This window comes from Neomonachus schauinslandi, chromosome 10 (genome assembly GCF_002201575.2).
Source record: "Neomonachus schauinslandi chromosome 10, ASM220157v2, whole genome shotgun sequence".
NCBI classification, from domain to species: Eukaryota; Metazoa; Chordata; class Mammalia; order Carnivora; family Phocidae; genus Neomonachus; species Neomonachus schauinslandi.
The window spans coordinates 721,801-748,081 of NC_058412.1; the positions used below are offsets into that span (position 1 = coordinate 721,801).

Genomic DNA, 26,281 nt, shown 5'->3' on the forward strand with positions numbered 1-26,281 from the left:
GTAGGGATGAGCTGACTCCCCAATTCAGGGACTCCGGGTCACTGGGTCTGCAAGTGCGTAGGGATGAGCTGACTCCCAATCCGGGGGCTCCCGGTCACTGGGTCTATAAGTGTGTAGGAATTAGCTGACTCCCCAGTTCGGGGCTCCTGGTCACTGGGTCTGTAAGTGTGTAGGAATTAGCTGACTCTACGATTTGGGGCTCCCAGTCACTGGGTCTTTAAGTGGATAGGGATGAGCTGACTCCCCAATTCGGGGCTCCTGATCACTGGTCATTGGGTCTGTAAGTGGGTAGGGATGAGCTGATCATAAATTTAGAAAAATGTTACAAGAAATAAAAGTTACATTCAGAATAACTTTCCTGAGAGTTTCTTTCCTAATTACAGAATGTTGACTAGAGGGTTAGAACACAGCCACTGGGTTGGACCTTCTCGTAGGTGGGGGAATGCCTCGGCATTTCAGGGCATACTCAGATTGCCTGGCACATCAGGAAATCAAAGCCTGCTTTGTTTTAGTTTGAGTCACAAGAGAGTCTGGAAACAGGGTCAAAGAAATAAAACTCCTGATACCGAGAACACGAAGTAATCAGGGTTCGGAGACCTGGAGGCAGTGGGGTAATGGTGCTCTCAGGTTATCTCAGAGAAGTTTTATCGCACATTAAACCATGTTTGTGTGATGCCGGTCTCCGTGGCCCTGTTTGAGTAACAGCTGCTTTCTGATCCCAAGTAATCTCTTTCCTGGTGACGTAATTTGGCCAGATTAACATCTGAGCCACGCTTTCTTCTTCCATAAAATAAGAGAACTATAATGGGTAATCTAAAGACTTTTCTCTAACCTGAAAATTTCTGTATTACTTTGAACTTTTTTTGTCAGGGGCTCAAATTAGTATATTTGGGGAGAAATATTAGAGATGAGTTTTACTGCATGGGCTTATTGAAGAACTGTGCCTGACGTGTCTCATTGTGCTTTTGGTAGAGGATTATCTCACGTTTTTCCCCAAAACTAAACATTTTGTGTATATTGCAGGAGTTTAGATTTGTGACATTGGGCCCTTTAAGAATGAGAGGCAATGATTTTCTCATTCCAAACAGTTCTTTCCTGGTTCTGGTATATAGCAAAGTCATAATATTTGGATAAATATTTGAAAAAAATACATGTATTTGGGAACTACTGACATTGGAAAAAACCAATATAAAACAGAATTAGAAGATCATACAAAAGGCCTGGAGTATAGATTTTTTTAGACTCTTATATTTAGTGAATAAGATGATTGTATAATTTGCCATCCAAACAGAGGCCTGTCCTTCTGGGATGATGGCCAGCCTAAAAGTGACAGGCATGCATTTGAAATTGTCCTGGGCAAACCGAAACACTTGTTCCCTGCAAAGATAGCAAGTAGCTCTGTACATTTCCGAACTAAAATTCACCTGGAAAACCTGAATTAAAGCGAAATATGAATACCTTACTCACCAAATCCAAAAGAAACCTAAATCTCAGGAATGTGGGCTTTTTCTGTGTAAAGGACGAGCTGTACAGTATCATCTGATGGACACTTAGCTAATTATCTCAACTCACTCAAGTGGGAAAAAAAAAGACTTTCCTATAGAAATGGCATCAGAAAAGATAAATGAAAATATGCTCATTTATTATAATGGTTATGTCCTCTTAATTTAATTACAGTGATATAATTAGGTAGGTGTTCATAAAATTATAATATACGTTTTTTGGAACACGTAATAAGCCATTAAAAAATTCATAATGTAAAAGATAAAATTAGCTAACCTTAAAATTATTTATGAACTACAAATACCTAAAAAAGATTCATAAAGCAGGTAATGTTTCCATTAATAGCTAAGCTATAACTTATCTCTTTGCTAATTGATCTAGGGAAAATTAAATTACATATGAAATGTCATTAAGTTCACATGCAATTTATAGATGTTTTGGATTATGAACAATCTGATTTTTATAAAATTTCTTTCTGTAAAATTCCATCTGGCATCTTGACCCAGGACATCTTTCACCAGGAGTTGGAGTGAAAGCTGTCAGGGGTTTGTCCTGCAGACCGCAGCGGCGGGGACAGCCCACCTGAGCCTGGGCTGGGTTAGCACCCCCCTCCCCCCGCCAGGTGTCCCCACCTTGAAGCAGCTCCTAGGACAGGTGTATTGCGCAAGGTGGCTGGCATGTCTGTGAAGATTCCCTTTTAATTTTACTGAAATGCACAAGTTATTTTAAAGCCTTACTCCCTACTGTGTGTGCAACATTAATGTTTCAGGTAAGACACGGGGACTGACATTCATTTGAATTCATGCCCTGAACACTTCAATTATGTTATTGTTTTCATTAACTTTTTGAATCCTATTCTGATTTGTTACAACTTTTGTTTTGTGCCTTTGTATTAGGAAGTTGGACTGTAAAGAAAATCAGGTTTTCCACGTAGGTCAACTCTGTGTTTACTGTAGCAATGGAGGATACAGCTGTCGGCAGCTACAACCTCGTAGGCAAATCTGCAATACTAGCCCCAAATAGAGTGTAATTTAATGCTGTGTTTTAAATATACATGGGGGGCACAACTCTACTGCAGCCGAGGGCCCTGTGGGGCGCAGACGCTCCCAGAGACGCTCCTGGCCCTTGTGGAACTGTGGGTGTTCCTCTCATATGGTCACGCTCCCAGCCGTCTGTTTGGTTTGAGCATTAGGAAACCCGCTGGTTCTGAGTGCCCATTGTCTGTTCCTTCTAGCCCCCAGTGCACACTCCCTACGGCTTGGGTTTAATTTCAAGGGTTTTCCTCTGCAGGTTGTGCATATGGGATGGGTCAGCGAGAGACTCGAAGGCGCTGGCTCCTGTCACACCTTCCGATCCAAGTTCCTGGCCCTGAAGGGCTCGTCCCTCCACGTGTTCAGCACCCCTCCGGTAAGGACGCCCGGACTCCCTGGGGAGGGGCTGCTGCGGAGAAGCAGCTTGGGATGTGGTGTCTGCCGGAGGCCAGACACAGAGGGGCAGACCCCGCCGCTCTCCTGCTCACACACCAGCTGGCTGGGAAGCGGGGGTGCAGAAGGCTTTTCTCGGAGCGTCACACACAAAACAGAACAAAACCCTTCTCTTCACACATTCTGAGTTAATGGCCAGAAAATGAAATTTAAAAAGTCACTCTTTCCTTCACATCCCCCTGTTTTATTAAAATAACCAAACAGCCTGATTCAGCAGCGCCCATCACGTAGACCCGATGCTAAATGCCATAGTTTACAATTGTATCGTCATCACGGACACCACTTCCCAGAAGGGACCAAATATAACGTGTGCCCCGCCCAGCGAGGAGTTAAAGCAGTTGCTCGTCCAGTATGGAGAATTCCTGTGTCCCAGTTTCCCCAGAGGTTGACACTGAGTGTGACCCTAGGACATTTGTGGAAACCAGAAGCTCAGGAGTGGGTGTCCCTAATAACAGCATCATAGACCACCAGTCCCTCCCACATACCTGACACTCTCCTTCTGTCCCTGGAACAACCAGGGTACCGGGTTGTATGCGTTTTGATAAGCTAGTGCTGTGAATTTACTGAGGTTAAAGAGTCATCTAAATTTTTTTTAAAAAACAATCATAGAATTCTCCTCAAACAAATGTACTGATTTTTCCTAACATTTGTTGCTAATGTAATATTAGGTGGTTTTGCCTGACAAAGACAAGTAGGAGAGAACTTGAAACCTAACACAGAAACAAACCTCATTAACATGGGGCTCACTTTGGGCTCTGCAGGAGTGGCGAGTGGGGCTGGTGAACCCAGGGGAGGGGCCGTCTGTCCGCAGTCCTAACAGAGATGCTCACATGTCCCTGTTACAGAGGGAGACTCAGGGCAGGCTCAGGCCCTGATGCGCAGGAGGAAGAGCCTCGCCTCCACCCGGTTTAGCATGGTCAGCTCAGTGCCTGAGACCAGAGGCACCCCTCACAGGACCGCAGGTTGTTCCCAGTTATTTTTCCCGCTGATAGTTGAGGTTCTCTGTGACATTTCTCGTCCCACTTCCTGAGGACCCCGGGGATGACCACTGTCCCAGGCACCCTGGGGTTTGGGGCACGGCCGGGTCGGGGAGCCCCGAGGTGACCGCGGTCCCAACGGCACGGCCCCTCCTGATCTCAGTGCTGTCCCGGCATAATTACTGTTAGCAGTCACTTGGGCCCCAGGTCTGAGCTGGGACCGGGTCGCAGGCTGTGCTCCGCTGCGATGGTTCTGGCATGTGCAGGAAGGGCCGGAGAGTGTGGACACAGAGCAGGCTGCTCCCTCCAGTGGGGAGGGCCCCGTGAAGGCGGATGGTACCCCCACCGTGGCTCCCATGTGTGGCCTGGCGTGGAATTCCAGGGCAGAGTCTGTAAGACCCATTCACAAAGCGGTATTTTTCAAACTGTACTTCACGACCTGTACCTGATGTTTAGGAAATGCAGGGGTACCTGGGATGGGGATCATGGCTCCGTCACCGCCAGGGCTCCAGAGAACCAGACGCCCGAGCTGCAGGAAGTGCCTCTGCCCGGGACAGAGGGCCTGTGGCCGTGCCGTTGGCTGGAAACGTGGGGGTTTGGTCTCCCCGTGCATCTCTGTGCCTCCAGGCACAAGTCCGTGTCGGGGTGCTGAGACCTGCCCACCTGTACCCGCAGAGGGGGCGCTGAGCGGAGCCGTCTCTCCGGACACGGCTGGTACATCCCGGGTTCTCCTCCAGGGAGTCCGTGCTGATCTTTCCAGTGAGCGGACCTGAATCTCACAGCTCGGTGTGTGTTTGGGAGGCAGCAGGCTGTGGCACGCCTGGAGACCGGGGTGGATGGGAGGCCGCTCCCGGGCTCAGACGGAGTTTATGGCGCAGCACCTCGCACACATGGCTGAGGAGTAAATGCACACGTGCAGAGTGCTCGCACAGCTTGGCCTTTCCTGGCCAGCCCTGCATGAACATGACCCGGCTTATCCCATCCTCAGCTGCGGGGACCTGGAGCATCGGCCCTTGTGCCACCTGGGACTTGCCCTGAATGCTTGCTCTTGCACACATGCACCTGCTGCCCTACCCAGCCCCCAAGTCGCACTGTCTCAGGCTCACGCACTCTCTCTCCTCGCTCTTGGTCTCTGCTTGCTCCTTACCTACTGCGGGGCCCTTGTCTGTGGCTGCACTGGCCGGGCAGCACGGCTGCCACCTTATGGACTGTCATCCAGCAGACTGCGATCTGGTCCAGGATTCGGGGATAAAGCTGTGTGATCTTGGGCAGGTCACCAACCCTCTCTGGTCTGCTCGCGCCCCACACATCAAGTTGGAGTCAAGTCCGGCACCCGCTGGAAGAACGGGCCCATAGAGGCTGCACCACTCTTCTCCTGTCCTGTCAGCTTCCATTCCTGCTGGCCTCTGCTGAACTTGTGGTGTGTTTTCACATTCAAGCCCCAGAGGGGCACGTCTGACTGGCTGGCACAGTCCTTGAGGGCAGGGACCCCTGTCTGCGCCAGGGAATGTGAGGCTTGGAAGACACTGACGTGCCGGCCAGGGACCCCCCGGGTGGGGGGCAGAGGAGACCCCCAGCACCGACTCAGGGAAGGGCTGGGCTGTCCGTTTCACCTGTAGCCATGGTCACCAGTGGGCCTCCATGGGACCTGGGTTCCTGCACCCAGGAGGTGTGCACAGGAAAGGGCCTTGTCAACAACTGTTGGAAAACTAGGTAAACCTGTTAGGCATCTTTCTGGGGGGTTCTCCCAAGTTGTATTGCTCCCCAAGGTGGTACAGCTCGCGTTACCACACGTGACCCAGCAAGGCATGCGTGAACTTAATCCCAGCCTCCCAGAGATACGTGCCAGGAAAGTCATGGGTCTGTAAGTCCCCTCGAAGCTCCCCAAGTATGCTTCTGTGTGTCCAGTCGTCAGAGCCTGAGACTCTGGTCCTACAGGTGTTGGTGAGGTGCATGGTCCCAACACCGCTTTAGTCCACTGTCACCATTTCATTGGGGGTATTTATTTGATATAAACGAGAGGAAATAGAAGAATCTAGTCTAATTTTTACCTGTACGTTCATCTGTTTCCTCATTTGAGTCTTGCTTGAATGAAATTCATGGGTAAATAGTAAATAAGTATAACTGAGGGGGCTATTTTTTTATTCTTATGTTAATTCCCATACATTACATCATTAGTTTTAGATGAAGTGTTCCATGATTCATTGTTTGTGCATAACACCCAGTGCTCCATGCAGAATGTGCCCTCCTCAATACCCACCACCAGGCTAACCCATCCTCCCACACACCTCCCCTCTAGAACCCTGTTTGTTTTTCAGAGTCCATCCTCTCTCATGGTTCATCTACCCCTCCGATTTCCCCTGCTTCATTCTTCCCCTCCTGCTACCTTCTTCTTCTTTTTTTTTTACTTAACATATATTGCATTATTTGTTTCAGAGGTACAGGTCTGAGATTCAACAGTCTTGCACAATTCACAGCGCTTACCAGAGCACATACCCTCCCCAGTGTCTATCACCCAGTCACCCCATCCCTCCCACCCCACCCCCACTCCAGCAACCCTCAGTTTGTTTCCTGCAATTAAGAATGCCTCATATCAGTGAGATCATATGATACATGTCTTTCTCTGTTTGACTTATTTCACTCAACATAATACTGAGGGGGGCTATTTTTGATAATTTTAGTCAAAATCGGCTCCTTAGAGATCACGCATTCACTGTATTTACTACTGGAACATTCTTAAAAAGCATCTAAAAGCTGCAAGGACAGGCCTTGTGGGTGGATCTCTGCATTAATGACCCTGAACTGAAGGGGAAATTCAATTTTCTAGACATTCGGTTCTAGCATGGTGCTCAGGAGGCCCCACGTCATCTCTGGAAGGAGTCTGGTGGCGTCGGCTGGCCGCCAAGCTCTGCCGGAATGCCTGAGTCCCTCTCAGACCGGAGAGCTCCAGCCGTTCACAACGCCCCACGCAGGCGGGCACCTGGCCCCGCGTAGACCCACCTATCCCTGTGCCGGGGGGCGGGGGGCTCGGCTTGAAGTGAGCGTCCCCCTGGGTATTGTGTCTAGATTCGTGTCCTAGAGCGGGCCTCCAAAACCTGTTTTAAATGTGCTGACCTACCTGGGAAGACGTAACGAAGCAAGGACACAGCCTCCCTCATGGCTCCTTCATGGCTGGCTGAGTCAGGAGATCTGTTGACACACGAGTTTGGAGCCATTCATCCTGTGCTTGCTTGGGCAGCTCACAGAAGATGAGCACGGCGCCTGCACAGGATGGCACGTGGATGAGACCAGTCGTTCCAGGAGACCCTGATGCGTCTGACTCTCGAGTTAAACCTGCTGCTTTTTCCTCATACCTGGGTTTACGAGGCTCAGTTGCGGGTATGGAATCCAGCTGGTATCTCAGACGTGGGTGACTTCTGCCGCAGCACGGTGCATGGCGTCCCTGCAGGCCAGTGGTGCTGGGGCTGGAGGTGCAGGCGGGGGCTGGGCCGGGCCGGGGGTGCTGCCCCGTGAGCACAGCCTCGTCTGCTGAGACCGGCCCCCTTTCTGTTGTCTTAGGACAGAACTAACACTCGCAGACTGGTCACCACAACACGGCACCATGCCCGCACGGGGCCTCTCCACCCTCCCCTGGTCTCCCTGTCTCTGTCTCTCTGTCTCTCTTGGTCTCTGTCTCCCTGTCTCTGTGTCTCTCTGACCAACGTCTCCGCCGTGACCTGACTTCGGATTCCCCGGAGACAGAGCCCTGCCTTAGTTGCAGGGAGCCTCCCTCCTGGACCCCTCCTAGGGCTGCCCTGGTGTCCAGGTCTCTTTGAAACAAAGGTCCTTCCTAGCCGCTGTTTCTTTTGTGGCCCCTCCTCATTCAGGATCTCTGCAGAAGGTGACCACCCAGGTCCCCGTGCCCGTCTCAGGGTCACCAGCAGCGACTTCCTGTGATCAAGAAGGTTTTGTTGACGGAAAGAGAAGCGTGAGGCCCCTTGGAGCTAGTTTGGTTCTTGCTGTTAACTTGTAAAGAGACAGCACAGCCCCAGATGAGTCTAGGAAGTAGTTTCTGGGACGCGGGGTGCTGGGAGGCGGAGTGAGCCCCGCACGTGTTCACCAGTAGCCTCGGGTTTAACGAAGCCGGATGTTAACGAACTTTGTGTGCATCTCTCCAAAAACTGAAATATGAAGATGCAGTCACCCTCGAAAAAGCAGGGAGTGCAACCCTCTGAATCCTTAAATGTAAAAATAAAATGGTTCATTACATAATATGGCATCTCTGGGCAGGCTGTGAAGCTGCAGAATCCGGGGAATTTGGGAAGCATACCCACCCCACAGCCGTGAGAGGAAAATGCCCCCGTTTCCTGAGACGGAGCGTGATGGGGGGTGTATGGGTGAGGGCTGGGTGTTCCTCAGCTTGAAACACCTGACAATGTCCAAAGGAGATGCTCGAGTAGAGATGGAATCACCTGTGTCCGGTTCTGGGAAGAGATCTGGCAGGCAGCATCCGTGCACAGATGTCCCTGGGGCTGAGGCCACATGAGCCCTGATACCCTTCTCAGTGGGTTCTTCATGTTGCAAGAGGGAGAAGCCACCCATATCCCTTTCCCAGTGGCAGTCGATCCTAGTCACCCACACGGAGAAATGAAAAGGCGAAGGCAGTGGTATTTATAAATATTCAATCCCCAAATTAGAGTGAGTTCACTTGATTTATTTGCATGCTTCTTAATGTCTTCAGGTAATTTAAAAATTCCTGGTGACCTAAACTGTCGGTGCTAAATATCATCTATAAAATCAGAATAAAGTAAATGCTCCCTGAAGAGGGCTGTAGTGAGGTTAAAATAAGGTGATTTATGTGGGAGTTGTCTGTACTGATGAAATGCTAGAAGCGCACTCGGTATTTTCTGTGATCACAAAGAAGATGCTCTTTGACTATTGGTTGAATAATCCATAATATAAGTATTGGCAGGTAGTAAAGCCTAGTGGTTGTGCTGTGTGTTTGGAAATGCCATCAAATTCTCTCTAAAGAGAATATAAAGGAAAAATCAACACTTTAGGTTTTTTGGGGGATGGGGAGAGTAAGCCAAGAAATCTCAAAGTGTTTCCTGGCTGAAACCCGTAAATAACGAAGAGCAAATTCCACAAGACAGCAAAGACAGTCTACGTAAGAGTGTTCAGTCCTTTGTGGTTCAAAGGGAAGGGATGACAGCAGGTGTAGCAGGTTGGATCCAGGTGCAGAGAGAAGGCATGGCCTGTGGCGCACTCCCTGCCCACGGTTCTGCACTGTGATTTCTCCGTGGGACATGGATGCTCCATTCCCAGACCTTTGGAAAGATTTTCAAGAGTTCACATCTTTTAAGGTAGAAATGGTAGCAGCCCCCTTTCTATTTTAATTAGATGCAAAAAAACAGGTATGTAAATATTTTACCATTAAAATTGAGTATTTTGAAAACCTTTGTGTCCCTGTTGGGTTCGCGTGTCCAGGAGTTAGGTAGAGACCAGGAAAAAATCTGGAACACAAAAATGTCAAAGTTGGAAAATGAAAGCAAGCCTTCATGGCTCTTTCTGCCATTCCATGTGTATGTGATGCTGTAGGACAGAGTTTCACACCCATTTCCAAACATACGTTAGAACCCGCACGTCAGAGTCCACACGGTAATTTCCTGGGAAGTGATAGGCCAGGGCATAGTTCTCTTGGCAGCTGATTTTCTTGGCCGCTGGACACGATGCTCTGGGTAGAAACAGCGGGTGTGTGTAGTCCTTCTGTGGTCCTGTGATGACGTCTCAGTCCTTCATGAGCCTGAGCCCCTGCACTCTGGACCTCACGAAAGGCCCTCAGGGTTTTCTCCCCGCTTCTATGGGACAGGCTGGCTGAGGGGCTGGACTTGGTATTGTTCTTCTCCAGGGCAGCGAGGCTCTGATGAAACCCCAGCAGGGGTGGCTCTGGCTAACCTGCCTCCCCGAGGTTCTTGGGAAGAACGGTGCTCTGGGGTATTTCAGAAGGCTCCAACGGGACTTTTCCCCAGTGTTTTCTGTGGGACCTGGTTGAGCTCCTGGAGGTAAATCTCACAGTGTCGTGGGGCCTCCCCGACCCCGTGATTGGGTCGCCCTGCAGTTTTTAACTTGGGGTGGCCCACACTGAGCCCCCAGCAATCTGCTAATGACAGTGGTTTTCCTGCTAGTGTGGATCCCCGCAGTGGACTCCACTACCCAGGCTCCGCTCTGGGAGGCTGTGCTGACCTGTCTTGGGGCCACGGTGTGCCCTGTGTCCCCCCTTATGGATCCGGGAAGTGTCTGTTCAGGTTTTCACTTGTTACATAAGAGCAGTGACTTCCAAGCTCCTTATGCACAATGAGAAACATGCTGACTTTTTAAATTAAAAAAAAAACAGACTTTACCATTACTTAACATTATGATGCCAGTTTAAATGAATCATTTTCATGCATTATTCAAAATAACAAAGGCGTACTTTTAAAAGGGGACTGGAAAGCTTTTATAAGACAAGGAAGAAGTTTCACTCTGAAAACACTAGGGAAAGAGTGGTTTTGTGGAATAAGCTGTGAACTGCTTCTCATTAGCCGTAGGCTGTAAGCTGAGCCTGCCTGTGCTGTCTGGCAACTGGGGGAGTGCTGGTCACCCTCGAGTCCACAGTGTCCTCCATCTGAGGACAGGGGCACATCCCACAGGCTCATGGTGAACACTGAGGACCTGCATCTGTATATTCTTTTTTTTTTAAATTTTATTATGTTGTGTTAGTCACCATACATCATTAGTTTTTGATGTGATGATCCACGATTCATTGTTTTCATATAACACCCAGTGCTCCATGCAGTACGTGCCCTCTTCAATACCCATCACCAGGCTAACCCATCAACCCACCCCCCTCCCCTCTAGAACCCTCAGTTTGTTTCTCAGAGTCCATAGTCTCTCATGGTTCATCTCCCACTCCGATTCCCACCCCCCTTCATTTTTTCCCTTCCTTCTCCTAATGTCCTCCATGCTATTCCTTATGTTCCACAAATAAGTGAAACCATATGATAATAGGCTTTCTCTGCTTGACTTATTTCACTTAGCATGATCTCCTCCAGTCCCATCCATGTTGATGTAAAAGTTGGGTATTCATCCTTTCTGATGGCTGAGTAATATTCCATTGTATATATGGACCACATCTCCTTTATCGATTCATCTGGCAAAGGGCATCTCAGTTCTTTCCACAGTTTGGCTATTGCAGACATTGCTGCTGTGAACATTGGGGTGCATATGGCCCTTCTTTTCACTACATCTGTGTCTTTGGGGTAAATACCCAGTAGTGCAATTGCTGGGTCATAGGGTAGCTCTATTTTTAAATTTTTGAGGCACCTCCACACTGTTTTCCAAAGTGGCTGTACCAACTTGCATTCCCACCAACAGTGGAAGAGGGTTCCCCTTTCTCCACAACCTCTCCAACATTTGTTGTTTCTTTCCCTGTCCATTTTGGCCATTCTAACTGGTGTAAGGTGGTATCTCAGTATGGTTTTGATTTGGATTTCCCTGATGGCTAATGATGATGAACATTTTTTCATGTGTCTGTTAGCCATTTGTATGTCTTCTTCAGAGAAGCTACTTTTCATATCTTCTGCCCACTTTTTCACTTGATTATTTGTTTTTTGGGTGTTGAGTTTGAGAAGTTCTTTATAGATTTTGGATACCAGCCCTTTATCTGTAGTGTCATTTGCAAATATCTTCTCCCATTCTGTGGGGTGCCTCTTTGTTTTGTTGACTGTTTCCTTTGCTGTGCAGAAGCTTTTTATCTTGATGAAGTCCCAAAAGTTCATTTTTGCTTTTGTTTCACTAGCTTTTGGAGATGTATCTTGAAAGAAGTTGCTGTGGGCGATGACAAAGAGGTTACTGCCCATGTTCTCCTCTAGGATTTTGATGGATTCCTGTCTCACGTTGAGGTCTTTCATCCACCTTGAGTTTATCTTTGTGAATGGTGTTAGAGAATGGTTGAGTTTCATTCTTCTGCATGTGGCTGTCCAATTTTCCCAGCACCATTTATTGAAGAGACTGTCTTTTTTCCATTGCATGTTTTTTCCTGCTTTGTCAAAGATTATTTGACCATAGAGTTGAGGGTCCATATCGGGGTTCTCTATTCTGTTCCATTGGTCTACATGGAAATCAATGCATCTGTATATTCATAACTATGTTTGAAAACTCTAAAACATTTAAATTTAACATGGAATTTTGCTATTAGTATTTAGCAACGTCTCCTTATAAAAGCAATACACGAAATATGGCAAGTGAATTTATTCCTAAATATTTACAGATATTTGAGCCGGACCTTGGACGTTGTATCCTGGAGCTGGTGACAATTTGCCAACAACAATTTCTACTTTGCCCAAATCTATAACAACCATATGTGAAGTTTTTAATGTCTGTGTATTTATTTATGCTATGGTGACATAAAACATGAGGTTTCTGAATCTGAGACAGACTACTACTGACTCACCACACATCTTCGGGCCCGTTTCTGGGCGTGGACCCCATAGGTGGTGCAGCGAGCACCGACGTGCTCTGCACAGACAGAGGTTTGAGAAGGGAGGGCACCCATGGCACAAGAGAGAGACTGTACCTCACTGGCCGTGTAAACAAGGGCTCTCTGAGAGAGGAGAGGCTGCTGCTCATCACCCTGTGGAATGAGACCAGATCGCTCCAGAAGGCAAATGTCCCTGACCAGTCACTATCTCTGTACCCACTTATCCAACCTTCCTCCCAGGGGAGTTTGCTCAGAAAGCCTGACCACACTCACAGAGCCTGTGTCTCAACACTTCAAGTCAGAATACTTGAATACATTTTCAGAAGGTCCAAAGATTCTCTGACAAATAATTTAGGAAGAGCTGAAAGAGAAAGTCCTATACTCAAGGATGGTTTCTGAGCTCCATCAAGACGAGGCAAAGGGATGACATTGAAGCAAAAGAGGGAAAAGAAGGACAGAGGGCTGGAAGAGAGACGGGGGAGGGGAGGTCCATCAGCATTTTCCGTCTCGGGTGGGCGTCCGGTGCAGAGGAAGCAGAACCCAGAGGTGGGGGCTGGCCCAGGACTTCCAGGCTCTGGGAGGTGCTCCCAAGTGTGGATTAAAGCCAGGATAATTCTCATCACTCTGCTCTTCTTCCTGCCAGCCTGTTATTTCTGACTTGCAAATTGGAATCTGAGAAAACGTGAGCTACTCATGTTTTCAAACATCATTAAAATGTGTTAGTAACAGTCAATTTTATAGCATCTTACAGCATTAACATATAAATTATGTAGCAGTTACCTGTGGACATGCAGGAAATATTAGAGGCAATTTTAAGAATGTCAATTAGGCAAATATATTCTATCATTTAATTTTTTTACCTGAAAAGAAATAATTTAATTGAAGATTTGTAGACTGAAGAAATATTAGACAATTGTATATCAAATACAGAATTATTCTGTGTCACCTCTGGGACTGCACTGAAAGTGTTCCACAATAATATCAAAAGACGCCAATTATTACATCTTATAGTCTAAAATTTCTGCAACGTTTCAAGTCAGATATGGTCCCATAAAATAGAAACTCTTAACTCTCATGACTTGGGAAAAGTAGCAATGGCATGTGGTTACAAATGTTCACTCTGATCATTCCCTTTTCATTGCCAGCTGGTTGGAAAAATTGAGGTGTCAGCATGGATCGTTTTTCCTTTTCCTGATTTCTGAGTCATCAGGAATGAGTGTAAGGATCAAGGGATCACATCCCATCCCCGTCCCCTGGAAGCATTTTTCCAGAGACAGGCAGGTGTGGTGATGGCTCCGAATGCCAGTCTGCATCCCTCTCTCACTATCAGGAGATCTTAGCCCTCCTGAGAAACCGTGCAAATTGCTCACGCTGGCTGCATCTGAGGACCTCTGATGTAAGGAGGTTACGTCAGGGAGCATCTAGTTTGCAAAGCAAGGAGTTCTGACTGAATATGCATCTCTGTGTAAATAAGGTTTTCCTAGTTCACTCTCCATCCTTCCTCCCCGCTACCGTCTGTCTGTCTGCCTTTCCTTGTAAAAGGGGTCAGGCTTTTTACCCTTGGATTGTTCTCTTAAGACCTCACCACAACAGAGTCATCACCGGCGCGTATTTTTAAGACAAAGTTCTGACCAGGTCGGGCTGGGGTGGGACCTGAGATTCTGCATTTCTAGCAAGCTCCCAGGTAATGCTGATGCTGCTGGGTCACATGGCCTCATAATTCAAGAGCCCTTTTTAATACATCAATAATAAATTTACTTGAAAGTCAAGATCTCTGAGCCCCACGCCACACTTGCTAAATCTGAATCAGATGGTGCCAGGAATATGCCTCATAACAGGCTTCGCAGGTAATTCCTGGCTGTGCTCAGGTTTAGTTCAAAACTCTAGGAACGTCTCCTTCAGAAATTTCATCCCATCACTGACTGCTGTCCTCCAGACCTCTAATTTTGAACTTTATATTTACCTTCTAATTACACGTATATATGTGGATACACACACTGGTATATAATTTTTCACTTTACTAGTAGATGCTGATCTTGTTGTCTCGGGGACGACCGTGTCCTAAGTCACTCCAGCCTGTGAGATGGTTGGGTTTAGTGTTGGGTTGGCACAGCCCAGACAGTTTCCAGAGTTATAACTAATTTAAAAAAGGTGAAAGGAGCCCGAAGGGCATCATGGATATTTTGGAGGCAATTTGCGTCAAACAGAAGCAGGAACACTTTGTGCTTTTTCTGAATCAGAGAAGCGTTCATGTAGCAAAGCTTGAGGACGGCAAACCCACACACTGACGTGAGCCTTTATGGTGCCAGGTCCTAGCAGCAAGGAAGCTAATAAGGGGGAACGTTCTGAATAATGTAATTTTTTTCTTTGTATTTTCATGATTCTTCAAAAATAAGCAGCATTGTTGTAACTGGAAAAGTTAAAAATTGTGTCCACATGCATCCTGCAGCCTCCAAGCTCCACTGTACCCCAAATCACCTTCCAGTTATCACTCTAACTGACCTTCTCGCTGTTGTAGCTGTTGTATTCTACCTTTCGCATTTTTAATCACAGGAGTAAGGACTTAACTCGGGGTCAGTTGATACTAAGTGGCCACATGTCCCTGTGATTCTTGCGTCATTAACTCTTCGGTGAAATGTTCCGAGGTGATGGGTTTGAAATGCCTGGTTGCTTCCCGGTGTTTCTATAGCGGAACGATTTCAAGAAGGTCACCACTTAGTACATCAGGTACTTCCAACATTTCAAAGACACCGTGAACCGTGATTAGTTTCATTTTTTATTTGTATGTTTAATGGCTGGAAAGTAAGTGCAGGGTGAGCAATAAAAACCAAATTTGTTACAGTGTTGACTATTTCAGATTTTATGTGTGAAATATTCTAGTGTAGAGATCATACATGCGAACGTGAATTGTCAGCCATAAAACAGCACTCAAAAATCAGATGATTTGGGATACCTGGGTGGCTCAGTCGGTGAAGCCTCTGCCTTTGGCTCAGGTCATGATCTCAGGGTCCTGGGATCAAGTCCCGCATCCGGCTCCCTGCTCATGGGGGAGTCTGCTTCTCCCTCTCCCTCTGCTGCTCCCCCTGCTTGTGTATGCACACTCTCTCTCGCTTTCTTTCTGTCAAATAAATAAAATCTTTAAAAAAAATCAGATGATTTGATCATTATTATCATTAAAATAGTTGTAAAACGCAATGTCAGGCCAATCAAAAACATGTTCAGTTAAATTGATGAGCTAATAAGTTTGTATTATTCCTGGAATGGAACAGACTAGTGAGTTTAGTCCTAAATCACAAGACTGGACACACACACTTCAGGTCACATTCCAGCAAACACACAGACTCACGCACACTCACACACACACTGGTCACCCTCCTAAGTTCTCTAAATTTGACCTAAAATTCCTCCTGAATTCAGTGTCCATCCGAGTCAGTGTAGAATGCAAAATGAATTCTGCAGCTGTACCTGAATGCGTGTGATAGACGAGCCCCTACCTTACCAGCTTGTGCCGAGCCCCAACGGAGGTGAGCACAGGTGACTCAAATCCACGGCCACGTGAAGGTTTAGTGTTCCTACCATCCTACTCACGGCTTAGAATTTACTTAAGGGAAAGACTCACTCCATTGCTGTAAATGTTTACAACTATCCAATTAAAGTAGCATGTTCGTTTTCATGTATACTTAACTTATTTTTCCATCTTTACTGAGGTATAATTGACAAAACCACAGTATCTCTAAAGTGTACAACGAGGTAGTTCGATGTGTGTGAACACCCTACACTGAAGTGACATGCCCATTATCTCGCATAGTAGGAGAACGCTTGTGGTTTATGTGTATGTTTTATATTTCTTACAGGTTAGCACATTAGACTGGGTACAAGCAGAAAAAACCTACAACCTCTGTGAGGTACTATTTAAACTTCACAAGGTACGTGTTCTTTGCACATGAGTGCTTTCATATAAATAAGATGTGCCTTTGGGTTCAAAGAGTCCGTTGAAGTAGTAAGATAACCTGAAAATCTTCTGTATTCATCCCATTTTCGCATCCTCACAGTTGCCATCCTGTTGTTCATGAAGGTGGATGGGTGGGTCGGTAGGCGGATGGATGGGCGGATGGATGGATGAGTGGATGGGCGGGTGGGTAGATGGGTGAGTGGATGGGTGGGTAGGTGGATGGATGGTGTGTGCACAAGTGTGTATGTGCACGTGTGTTGGAGAGAGGGTATTTTAGTTGCCTCCACTTACAGTAAGATGTTCCAGAATCTTTGGTTATTATTGTCCTTGTCATTGTTTTTAATATATCAGATAAAAACCTGAGTCCTAGCAGCTTTCTTATCAGCCACTGAGCTGACCAGAATGGCTAATCAAATAGTCGCCTGCTATTATAGGGAAAGTACTCACTGGCTAAGGAAGGGCAAAGTGTTACCTGTAACATGCATCCCAAGCTTTTGTATCATCCAGTTTAGTTGAACACTTCCAAAGTAGTGAATCCATTGCAGCAGAATCAGTTCTCAGTTTCTGCTGGGCTGACGCCTCCCCCGGGGCATGTGGGGTTGGGGGCGAGGGTCAGGGCTTCCCGTGAGTCCTGGTGGGACTCCTGCTTGCTTGCAGTGGTCATGTGTTGCTAGATTGGAGATGAAGGCAACTGGGTGAATGTGGATTCCACCAAGTTGCACAAGCCTCAGAGACACAGTTATCCCACTGGTGGACTTTTAGCAGATCTCAGGCTAGTAGAGAATTCTTTAAAACACTAAATTATACAAAAAGGTTGGGAAGTGGAACCTGAGATGGAAAATGAGGGGAAGAAAGTCAGTCCTGGTCACTGAGCCGGCTCAAGTGAAGGCAGATGGTCCCTGGGGGAGTCAGTCCTACCCCTCTCTGGTGGCCTGGGGGCAGTTGCGGTGGGCCCAGGCCTGCTCCCAGCTGTGGCTTGTGCCCAGGGTGGTTGGGAGGCCGTGTGTCTGGCCTCCAGTCGCTGCTCAGGGAGAACCCAGGGCCGTCACCACAGGTCATGGGGGCAGAGTCGCAGGCAACTGTCCTCAGCCCCCCAGGCGCAGACCACTGAGATCAGGCCGGCCCACGGCATACAGGCAGCGGGGGGATGGTTGAGTGCCACCGAGGGTTTGTGGTTGTGTGTGAAGCGCGTGCTCTAGAGTTCGACGGGCTGACTCCACCCCTTGAAATTTTACTTGATTTCTTTACGCCTCAGTTACGTCATCTGCAGAATGAAAGTGGTATTGGTATTCTCCCTTGTACGGTTCTCTCTGCGGGGTTGTGTTAATTCAGCGTGATGCTGTCTCTCTGGCCGTAGTGAAGTCCTCACTCAGCATGGCCTCCCGGGCATGTGTGAGGTCCCTTCAGTCCAGTGCATCCTGGGAGCTGGGACTCACCAGCACCGCAGTCCGGGGCAGTGTGCTGCCGGTGACTCCGTCCTGTCCTACAGAAGTCACCTGGCGGGAGCTTTAACACAGAGCTAAAGATTCCATTTTGTATGAGATGTGGCCCAGACATCTGTCTTGATTCTTTAGGCTTCTTTGGTGATGTTAATATGCATCTAAATCTCAAAACTACTGGTGCGTGCCAGGCAGTGTTTGCGGCTTGACAAGTCCTTGTAAATAAACACCATTTTATTGCACTAACACATCCCTTTGAGTCATTAGATATTAAGCTAGATAGAACCTCAGGGATCAGAGGTGTTGTTGGACTAACACCCTTAACAAAGCCGTGAGAGTATTAATTGGTTATAATGCCACTAGTGATCCTGATGTTTACTTATATCACCTTCACATGTTTCCTCTTCACTTACCTTTCTGCAGTAGTTGAAACTCATTCGCTCAATTATTAGTTCATGCATGAAAATTAAAGTCCCAGAGAGAGAGAGCTGCCTCTGGGTTGGTGATCTATTTCTGGGAAACAAACAACCCAAACACTTAGATGTATAGAATGACACGCATTATCCCAGCCCCTGGGGGCCAGGCGTCATCCGTCTCACTGTTGCGCACAAGGTGAATCAGGATTTCAGCCTACGCTCTGTGGTCCCGGCCAAACGCAGCACAGGGGAATGCGGTTGCTGGAAGATGTTGGACTGGAGGGCACGGCGCCTTGCTGGAGGCTGCCCTCTGACCCTAGCCTGCTGGCGCTCTCCATCAGAGACAACCCATCATTTCTGCCATATTCTGTGGTTACAGCAGGGCACTAAACATATGTATAACATATGACACGTGACATACATGATAGCATATATATGATATGTAGACGTATACATGCGGGCGGAGACCAGGCGATGCCCACCATACGTGACGGAGCGGGCTGCACTTGGCTGGACTGTGCTTGTTGCTGTCGAGGCCCGTGTGCAGGGTGGGGACGTCTGGTCGACCTGTGGGCTTCACTGAGCTCTCAGAAGTGAGTCATATACACTGTGATTAAGGCTGTCTCCAGGCTTCCTCTGAAAAGACCAACAGCAAGCCTTGACCGCGTTATCAGGGGCATGAATTTGGGAGTTGTGTCCAACCAGCTAGGAGCTCCCTTCATTTTGGGGATATTTCCATCAAGGACTGATTTCTTCCAGCAGCAAGAAGCCCAGATGGAGAGCTTTGACTCCACGGTAAATGAGGCACAGGCCTGAAATACAAGCCAGGAAGGGTTTGTCCTGTGTCCCGGTGCAGGAGGGCTGTGACCCCTGCATAGAACCCCCCGTTTCCTTCTCAACTATGCAAATCCAAATAGGAAGTCTGTGTCTAGGTCAAAAGTTAAAAACATACCTGATGGAATTGTTAGTGTGTTTGTCTGAGAAGTTGACCCTAAGGAATCATTAATCAAAAATTAGAAGTTTTGAATGAAAATTTAATGTTTTAAATTTTGGTTGGCCTCCTTAAATATCCTCAAAAAGAATTTTAAATTTAGATCTGGAATTTTAGGCTGCATGTAGTAGTAATACACACAAGGGAAACACATTCCCATAATACTGTCATCAAAATGCTAAAAAATTAATGTTATGTTGAAGCTGTTCTCATGACAATTCTTACGTGTAGACTTTTATTCATCGATATTCCAAAAAAAGAATTTTATAGAAAGATCTGATGTCTTTTATCTTTTTTTACAAAGGCTCCTCACTGTCCCATTTTGGCCTTTTTATCACCTTGTTTATATGGCTTCCCACATGTCGGAGGTGTGGTTTTGTTATTGGGATATCTCCGGAGGATCATCCTTTTGTGTGGCTGTTCTTCATTAATAAACCAGACAGCTGTTTCTGTTTTTATCCAGCATGTTTCCCAGGAAGACTGAAGGAAAGTCTTTGTCAGTACACTTGTTATGAAGCGATTATGAAACCATTAAATTAGCCAGGAGACCGGCTACAGCATGAGGTCAAACCTACAGGGTGCAAGTGGTAACAGTAAAGACAATTTTGTAGCACTTAACAGTTTTAAAAAGGAGGTTGTATTCTGCAGGTCAAGTGATGTGTTTGGAAGTCTTAAATAGTGATCTCAAAAAATGGTATATCCTTTTGTGCACACCTTTAATTGTTGCGGAAGATCATCCTGCACACATACACTTAAAATTATCCATAAGCATTTAATTAATCTTTCAAAGAGTAAAGTAAGTGAATGATTATTCCAAGAACTGGCACGCAGGGCACAGTGTTTTAAAATGACCATTTCCAAGGACAGTCATCAGTATGCAGTCCGGGAATTAAATTTTGTAGTTGTAGTTTTGTTTTTCTGACTTTTTTCTCTCTAAAGATTACTTTTTCTGATTCTTAGATTACTTCTTCTGATTCTTGTTGTTCTCTATTTCAACTCTCATTAGAAAATAGATGAGAAAATTGCATCGGTCAGCTTTGGTTGCAGAAGAGACATAAACTGTGCACAGCTCCTGGAGAGCGGCTAATAAAGGTGCCGTCCAACAGTGAGGAGCATCCTGCAGGAAAGTAGATGGATTTTCCTCTCAACATAAGAATATTCAGTTTAAAATTTTTAGTAAACTTAAGCTTACTCATGTTTGGCAGAGGATCTAGATAGTAATGTCTGCTGTTGGGGAGTGCCTCCGGGAGCCTTGCTGAACACCCCATTTACTTCTGAGCTGATCCTCATTATCTTCCCCCACAGCTCAGAGCTCAGAAGCACAGGGTAACTCCCTGGAACCTCACTGGAGGCTGGATAGGACCCAGGTTTGCTTGGCTTCCAGCTGATCTTTTTTTTTTTTTTAAAGATTTTATTTATTTATTTGACAGAGAGAGATAGCAACAGCAGGAACACAAGCAGGGGGAGTGAGAGAGGGAGAAGCAGGCTTCCCGCCAAGCAGGGAGCCCGATGCGGGGCTCGATCCCAGGACCCTGGGATCATGACCTGAGCCGAAGGCAGACGCTTAATGACTGAGCCACCCAGGTGCGCCCCAGCTGATCTTATATCCTATTGTATTTCACTTGTTGGAAGCATCATGTTCAGGAATCTCTCTGAAGTCTTAAGAGTTTTCTAACCTGCTCTCCATCACTGGCAAAGCAGTGGGTTTCTGTAGTTGGGATTCCCAGGGAAGGGGGTCCTCAGTAAATGTCCTGAAGTCCCTCCCGTCAGAGGAGAGCTTGCAGGGAACAGCAGGGAAGACTTTGCAGTTGGCTCAGCTGCATTTCTGCAAAGGGCAGGGGGTCTCTAAGAGCTGGGGGGGCAGGTCCCAACTGTGGGACCCAAAGTAAAAGTGAGCTGTCTCTCTCTTTGGGTAGGCTTTAGTTTTGCAAGTGGAAACAGACACAGAGATGTGGGGCTCCTGCCTGGCATGGAGGCCTGAAGTCAGGGGCACCATGTTGCTTGATGTCTGCATTCCCAGGGGAAGGCTCCAGGTCCCCAAGAAAGACAAACCTGGGCTGTGGACTTGGCAGCAGGCTCTTAACAGGGTTTGCATCTCAAAGGGATTTATAATTAGGTTTTCTAATGCAGATGCTCTGTGGATAGGAGACTGGGGAGAGGTCTAGGGGAGCCTGAACTGTGTCATAGCAAATCACTGACCTCACATTGACTGAGTTATTATTTCAAAAAGGCGCTACTAAAACACCGGGAATGAACCACACATGGAGAATTAAGGTCACTTACATCACATTAATAGCACATTATTTGTTGTGAGGCTGAACAGTTTGTGTTACAGAAAGTAAAGACATCTCTGAAATCCTTTTGTGTTCTGTCATGGGCTATCTCAGGTTGTTCAAAAGCTATTTTTAGTTCCTCCCATTTCTTACATACAGAGCTCAGCTCACTGGTTTGAGTCGTAAACACGTTACTCCTTGAAATTCCTCAGAATTGCTCTAAATAAGTAATTCAAAAGAGTCAAATTGCTATGTGGGTGAAAATATTTAATGTGAGCTGGATCTTAGCTCACACTGACCGTCCCACTGCTCAGCATTGCCTTAAAGACAACGTGCTTTTGTGCAAACCCGTAATGACGTAGTGTGAGCTGAGGATGTGTGTGCAGCCTCCTCCTCAGGTCTGCATTTGAAAGTTCAAAAACAGGCTCAGAGAGAAGTAAATGGCCGAGGTCAACAGCTAATAGTTGGCAGAGGAAGGTTTCAGGTCTTGATGGATCTCAAGCCTATGAAACTACGGGCTCCCCAGTTATCCCAGCGACAGGAGAGAACGGGACTGGCCGTCCCACTGACCTCCTCGCTGGACAGACGCTTCCTGAGGGGGTCGTGTTTGGTCAACAGTCTTTGATGGTTACACTCAGTAGTTACAGACAGAATTTCTGAAAGCGTGCTTGCTATTCCTGGCTTATGACATGTCATTTTATTTACTGAATGGCTTGTTTCCCAGGCTGAAGTGAAGGACCCGGGGGGGGGCTCCAAAATCCAGGTGTAGTCTGTGTTCCCAGGTTCATTTCGAATGAGGAATGCAGGCACGGTGCACAGGCCACACCGCCCACACGCACACCCATGCACACGCACACACGGACCCATGCGCATGCACACGCATGCCCACGTGCACACCCACACACGCACACCCATGCACACGCACGCACACCCATGCGCACGCACACACGCACAACCATGCACACGCACACACCCATGCGCGCACGCCACGTGCACACCCATGCACACCCACACATGCACACCCATGCACACGCATGCATGCACACGCATGCACACGCACACAGGCACAACCATGCACATGCACACACACCCATGCGCACGCACACCCATGCACACGCACGCCCACGTGCACACCCATGCACGCGCACGCACACACACCCACACACGCAAACCCCTGAGGCAGGAGGTGTCTGGCCTTGTGCAGGAATCCATGCTGCTGGGAACCAGCTGCGGGCAGACAGCACAGAGGGCAGTCCTGCACAGACAGAGGCGTCCGCACGGCCAGCAGGAAGTCGGACCCAGAGCCCACGAGCCACCTGCGTATATCAGCCCTCACTCTGATCTGCAGACAGGTGCCCAGAGAGCATAAGAAGCATGTGGCCAACGACCATGTTCATGTGCATTTGGGGAATTAACTGAACATGCGTGTGAATGGGGTGTGTCTGGTTTGGCTGGATGGCCCACCTGGATCAAAATATCTCAAAATCACAGTGAGAAGCCCCCACACCTGGGCAGCTGGGGTCATTCCCTCCCCCACACCTGAGTGGCAGTAAACACGGTCCCGCCGGCCGCCCGGCATCCCTGGCAAGGACGTCTGCCCTCCGTCCCCTTCGCTGGACAAGGTGGTGCTGGCTGAGCCCGCACAGAGGAACAGCACAGGGCAATGTGGGCACGTTGGGGCGTGTGCTTCTGTGTGTGCACATGCACATGTGTCCTCCAGTGTGTGTGTGCGCGAGTGTCCTCCAGTGTGTGCATGTGCGTGTCCTCCAGTGTGTGCGCATGTGTGCTCCTGTGTGCACATGGAAGGCGTGTTGGAGGGGCGCTGCGGGCCGGCAGGCAGCCCACATGGGCAGGGAGAGCAGACACAGGCCAGGCACCGCCCTGCCGCCCACAGCTCTGCGCACCGGATCTCTGAGACGAGCGCGGCCTCAAGCCGCCGGCGGCGTCTGCTGTGTCCAGAAAGGACTCAGGAAGGAAGTGCAGCCGCAGGGTCACTCTGCTCTGACCTTTGCTCTTGAAGGTGTCTCTAAAGCGTTCATTCCTCATGGTCAGGAGCGCTGGGTTAACATTTGTCAATCCTGAGTGAGGGTCCTGGTCCTGCAGCCTCTGAAGTATCGTGAGCAGGGGGTCCTCTTCCTTGGGACGGAGCTAGGTGGTGGGGGGCGCTGCAGTGCCCTGGGAGCTCACGGTCACTTGCAGTTAGCGCCCATGTTCTCTTCATTGTTTGCTGGCTTTATGCCGAACTGGAGCACGAAGGTCTCCTGACTTTCTCTCTGTTTTTCACGTGAAACATTGAAGAAGCAGCTGTGGTTACCAGAATTTTTTTTTTTTTTTTAGATTTTTATTTATTTATTTGACAGAGAGACACAGCCAGAGAAGGAACACAGCAGGGGGAGTGGGAGAGAGAGAGCAGGCTTCCCGCCGAGCAGGGAGCCCGATGCGGGGCTTGATCCCAGGACCCTGGGATCACGACCTGAGCCGAAGGCAGACGCTTAAGGCCTGAGCCACCCAGGCGCCCCGGTTACCAGAATTTTAAGTGAAAGGTGCTTTTGGCTGTAATTTACTTAAAATCATGTTTATTTGGGGCTAGTTTCCCCAGCAGCCATGTTGGAGGACAACCTGCTCCTGAGTGTGCCCCCAGGTGTGGCTGGCCGGGGTCACAGCCGTCCCCCGCAGGCTGGCAGTCAGGTCCCAGTCCAGGCAGCTCCGGGACATCTGCAGTGTCGGGTCCCAACCCTCAGTGGGGAACCCCGTCCCCCACTAACACACTACCCACTCTGCTTTCCAGTTCTGGCTCGCTGAGGATTACTGGCTGCACGCGGACTTCGGCCTGGGGCCTCACGGCCTTGAGGACACGCAGCCCTACTGCTTCAGTGTCCTGGTCGGCCACGGCCAGAGTCACCTGTTCAGCGTGGAGCTGGGGAGTGAGCTGGCTGTGTGGGAGAGGTCTTTCCAAAGAGCTACTTCCATGGAAGTTCAGAGAAGCAGGGTAAGCGACTCCCAGCTTTTGAGGGGAAACCTATGTGGATGCCTCACCTTGCAGTTCGGTGCTCAGGCATTTGTTCCAGAAAGAAATGAATCTTTTAAAGTCGAGTGTGCTCCCCTGGGTCACCAGGTCCAAGCGAGTGTGTTTGGCTGCTGACGGGGTCACAATGGGGAGGAGTGAGGGGGTTTTGCATCTCTACATGTAATGTGCGGGGAGAGCCACTTGCTTCCCTCTGTGGGGCTCAAGGGACAGCACACCCACGTTCCTGTTTAGTGAGGCTCCGACAGACTGTTCTCTGCAGACAGCGCGTGAGTAATCCGCTGTGAAGAAACCCGGATGATGGTCATGTAACGGCACGCAGTGGCCCTTCCTGTGTGTCTTAGTGATCCAGAGGAGAATATAGACTGGGCCTTCTCAGGACAGCAGGTGAATCACTCACACACTTGGATATGTGTCGATGGAAAGTGTCAGGAAGAAGGTATTTCAATCCTTACCATCATGAACCATCATGAACCCCTCCACGGGGAGGCCACCCTATGAACCAGAGGCAAGAAATCAGTGACGTGATGCATCAGGGAGGGGACTTAGCCACCCGACAGCACTGGGCTCATCCCGCCTCGCGTCCGTAACCCTAAGGCTATGAGCTCAGCCGCGGAAGACCGCCCCCTCCCTCAGACACGTGTGTTTGGAGTGGGAAGATCCTGGTTGCCATCTGCTCTCCTGGTTGGTGCATTGGCCGCCACAGGCCCGGGGGCCTCCCTGTGAGTGTCTAAGCATCACCGCCACCCGTGGGTCCACGTGGTGAGGTCACACTCAGATGTTTTGTGGAGACCAACGTCACAGTTTCTTCTGTGACCCTCCTCTTGAGTGGAGCAGGGCATCCTGGAATTCGGTTCTGAAGCTCACGGTAACCCGCTTGCTGCAGGAGGATGTGGGAGGGTCCTGAGGCACCAAACACCGACTCCCTGATCTCGGGGACCTGCTCGGACTCGTAGCAGCTGTGAGCAGCTCAGACCCCCTGAACACAGCTGAAGTCTCAGAGCGCGAGTGATAGCCCCTGTTGGCCCAGGTGAACTTTACGTTCTTACCTCAGGCGAGCATCACTCCATGGCGTCCACGGCGTCCACGGCGTCCACGGCTGTGCTGCAGGCAGGGGGCCGTCTGAGCCCCTGGGGGAGACACCCTCCAGGAGACACACCATGATGTTCTGCAGTAGAGGGAGGCTGCAGGACCCACTCATCCCATGCCCGTCATAACACAATGAGGGTCCCAACCATCCTGGGTGGATTCCATTCTCTCTTCTCCCTCCCTTGTGTCCAGAGCAAGGGGTCTGGGCTCGGGGGCACCGTGCTTTCATAGCCGGAAATCCCTCCAGAGGAAGTGGCTTCTCCCTTTGCAGAGTCCTTGGTACTTGGGGCAAGTAGGAAGAAGGGAGAAGGCCAGGGGGCAGTCTGTAGAAGAGAGGACGTGAAGTCTGGATTAGGACATGGCGGGCAGTGTGCCCGGCAAGCTCTGGGGGAGGCATTTTCAATTATCCAGGATCAGGACAACGAGGATCTCTTCGTGGCTAGCGGGGGCAAGGATGAGTGTGGTTGTGACGGTGACCATCCGGTGATGTGGGTAACGGGCCAGACTGTGCCATGGGTGCTCCTGGAGAGAGTGGGATCGCCTTGTGCAGGAGGGAAGGGTCTCCCAAGGCCTCCCAAGTCTGAGAATCCTCATACCCACTTGAGCCTTTCCAAGACACAATCCCACGGGGTTTC

The 26,281-nt window shown here is 48.7% G+C and overlaps 1 protein-coding gene across 1 annotated transcript in view; it reads left to right on the forward strand.

The window, feature by feature from the left end:
• Nucleotides 1-26,281, forward strand: part of SNTG2 (syntrophin gamma 2) — a 158,739-nt gene that overhangs the window by 92,695 nt on the left and 39,763 nt on the right. Inside the window, exons 12-14 of the mRNA XM_044918857.1 lie at nucleotides 2,794-2,910; nucleotides 16,316-16,387; nucleotides 24,321-24,521. Coding sequence (XP_044774792.1) covers nucleotides 2,794-2,910; nucleotides 16,316-16,387; nucleotides 24,321-24,521 — 390 coding nt within the window. The remainder of the gene's footprint in view (nucleotides 1-2,793; nucleotides 2,911-16,315; nucleotides 16,388-24,320; nucleotides 24,522-26,281) is intronic.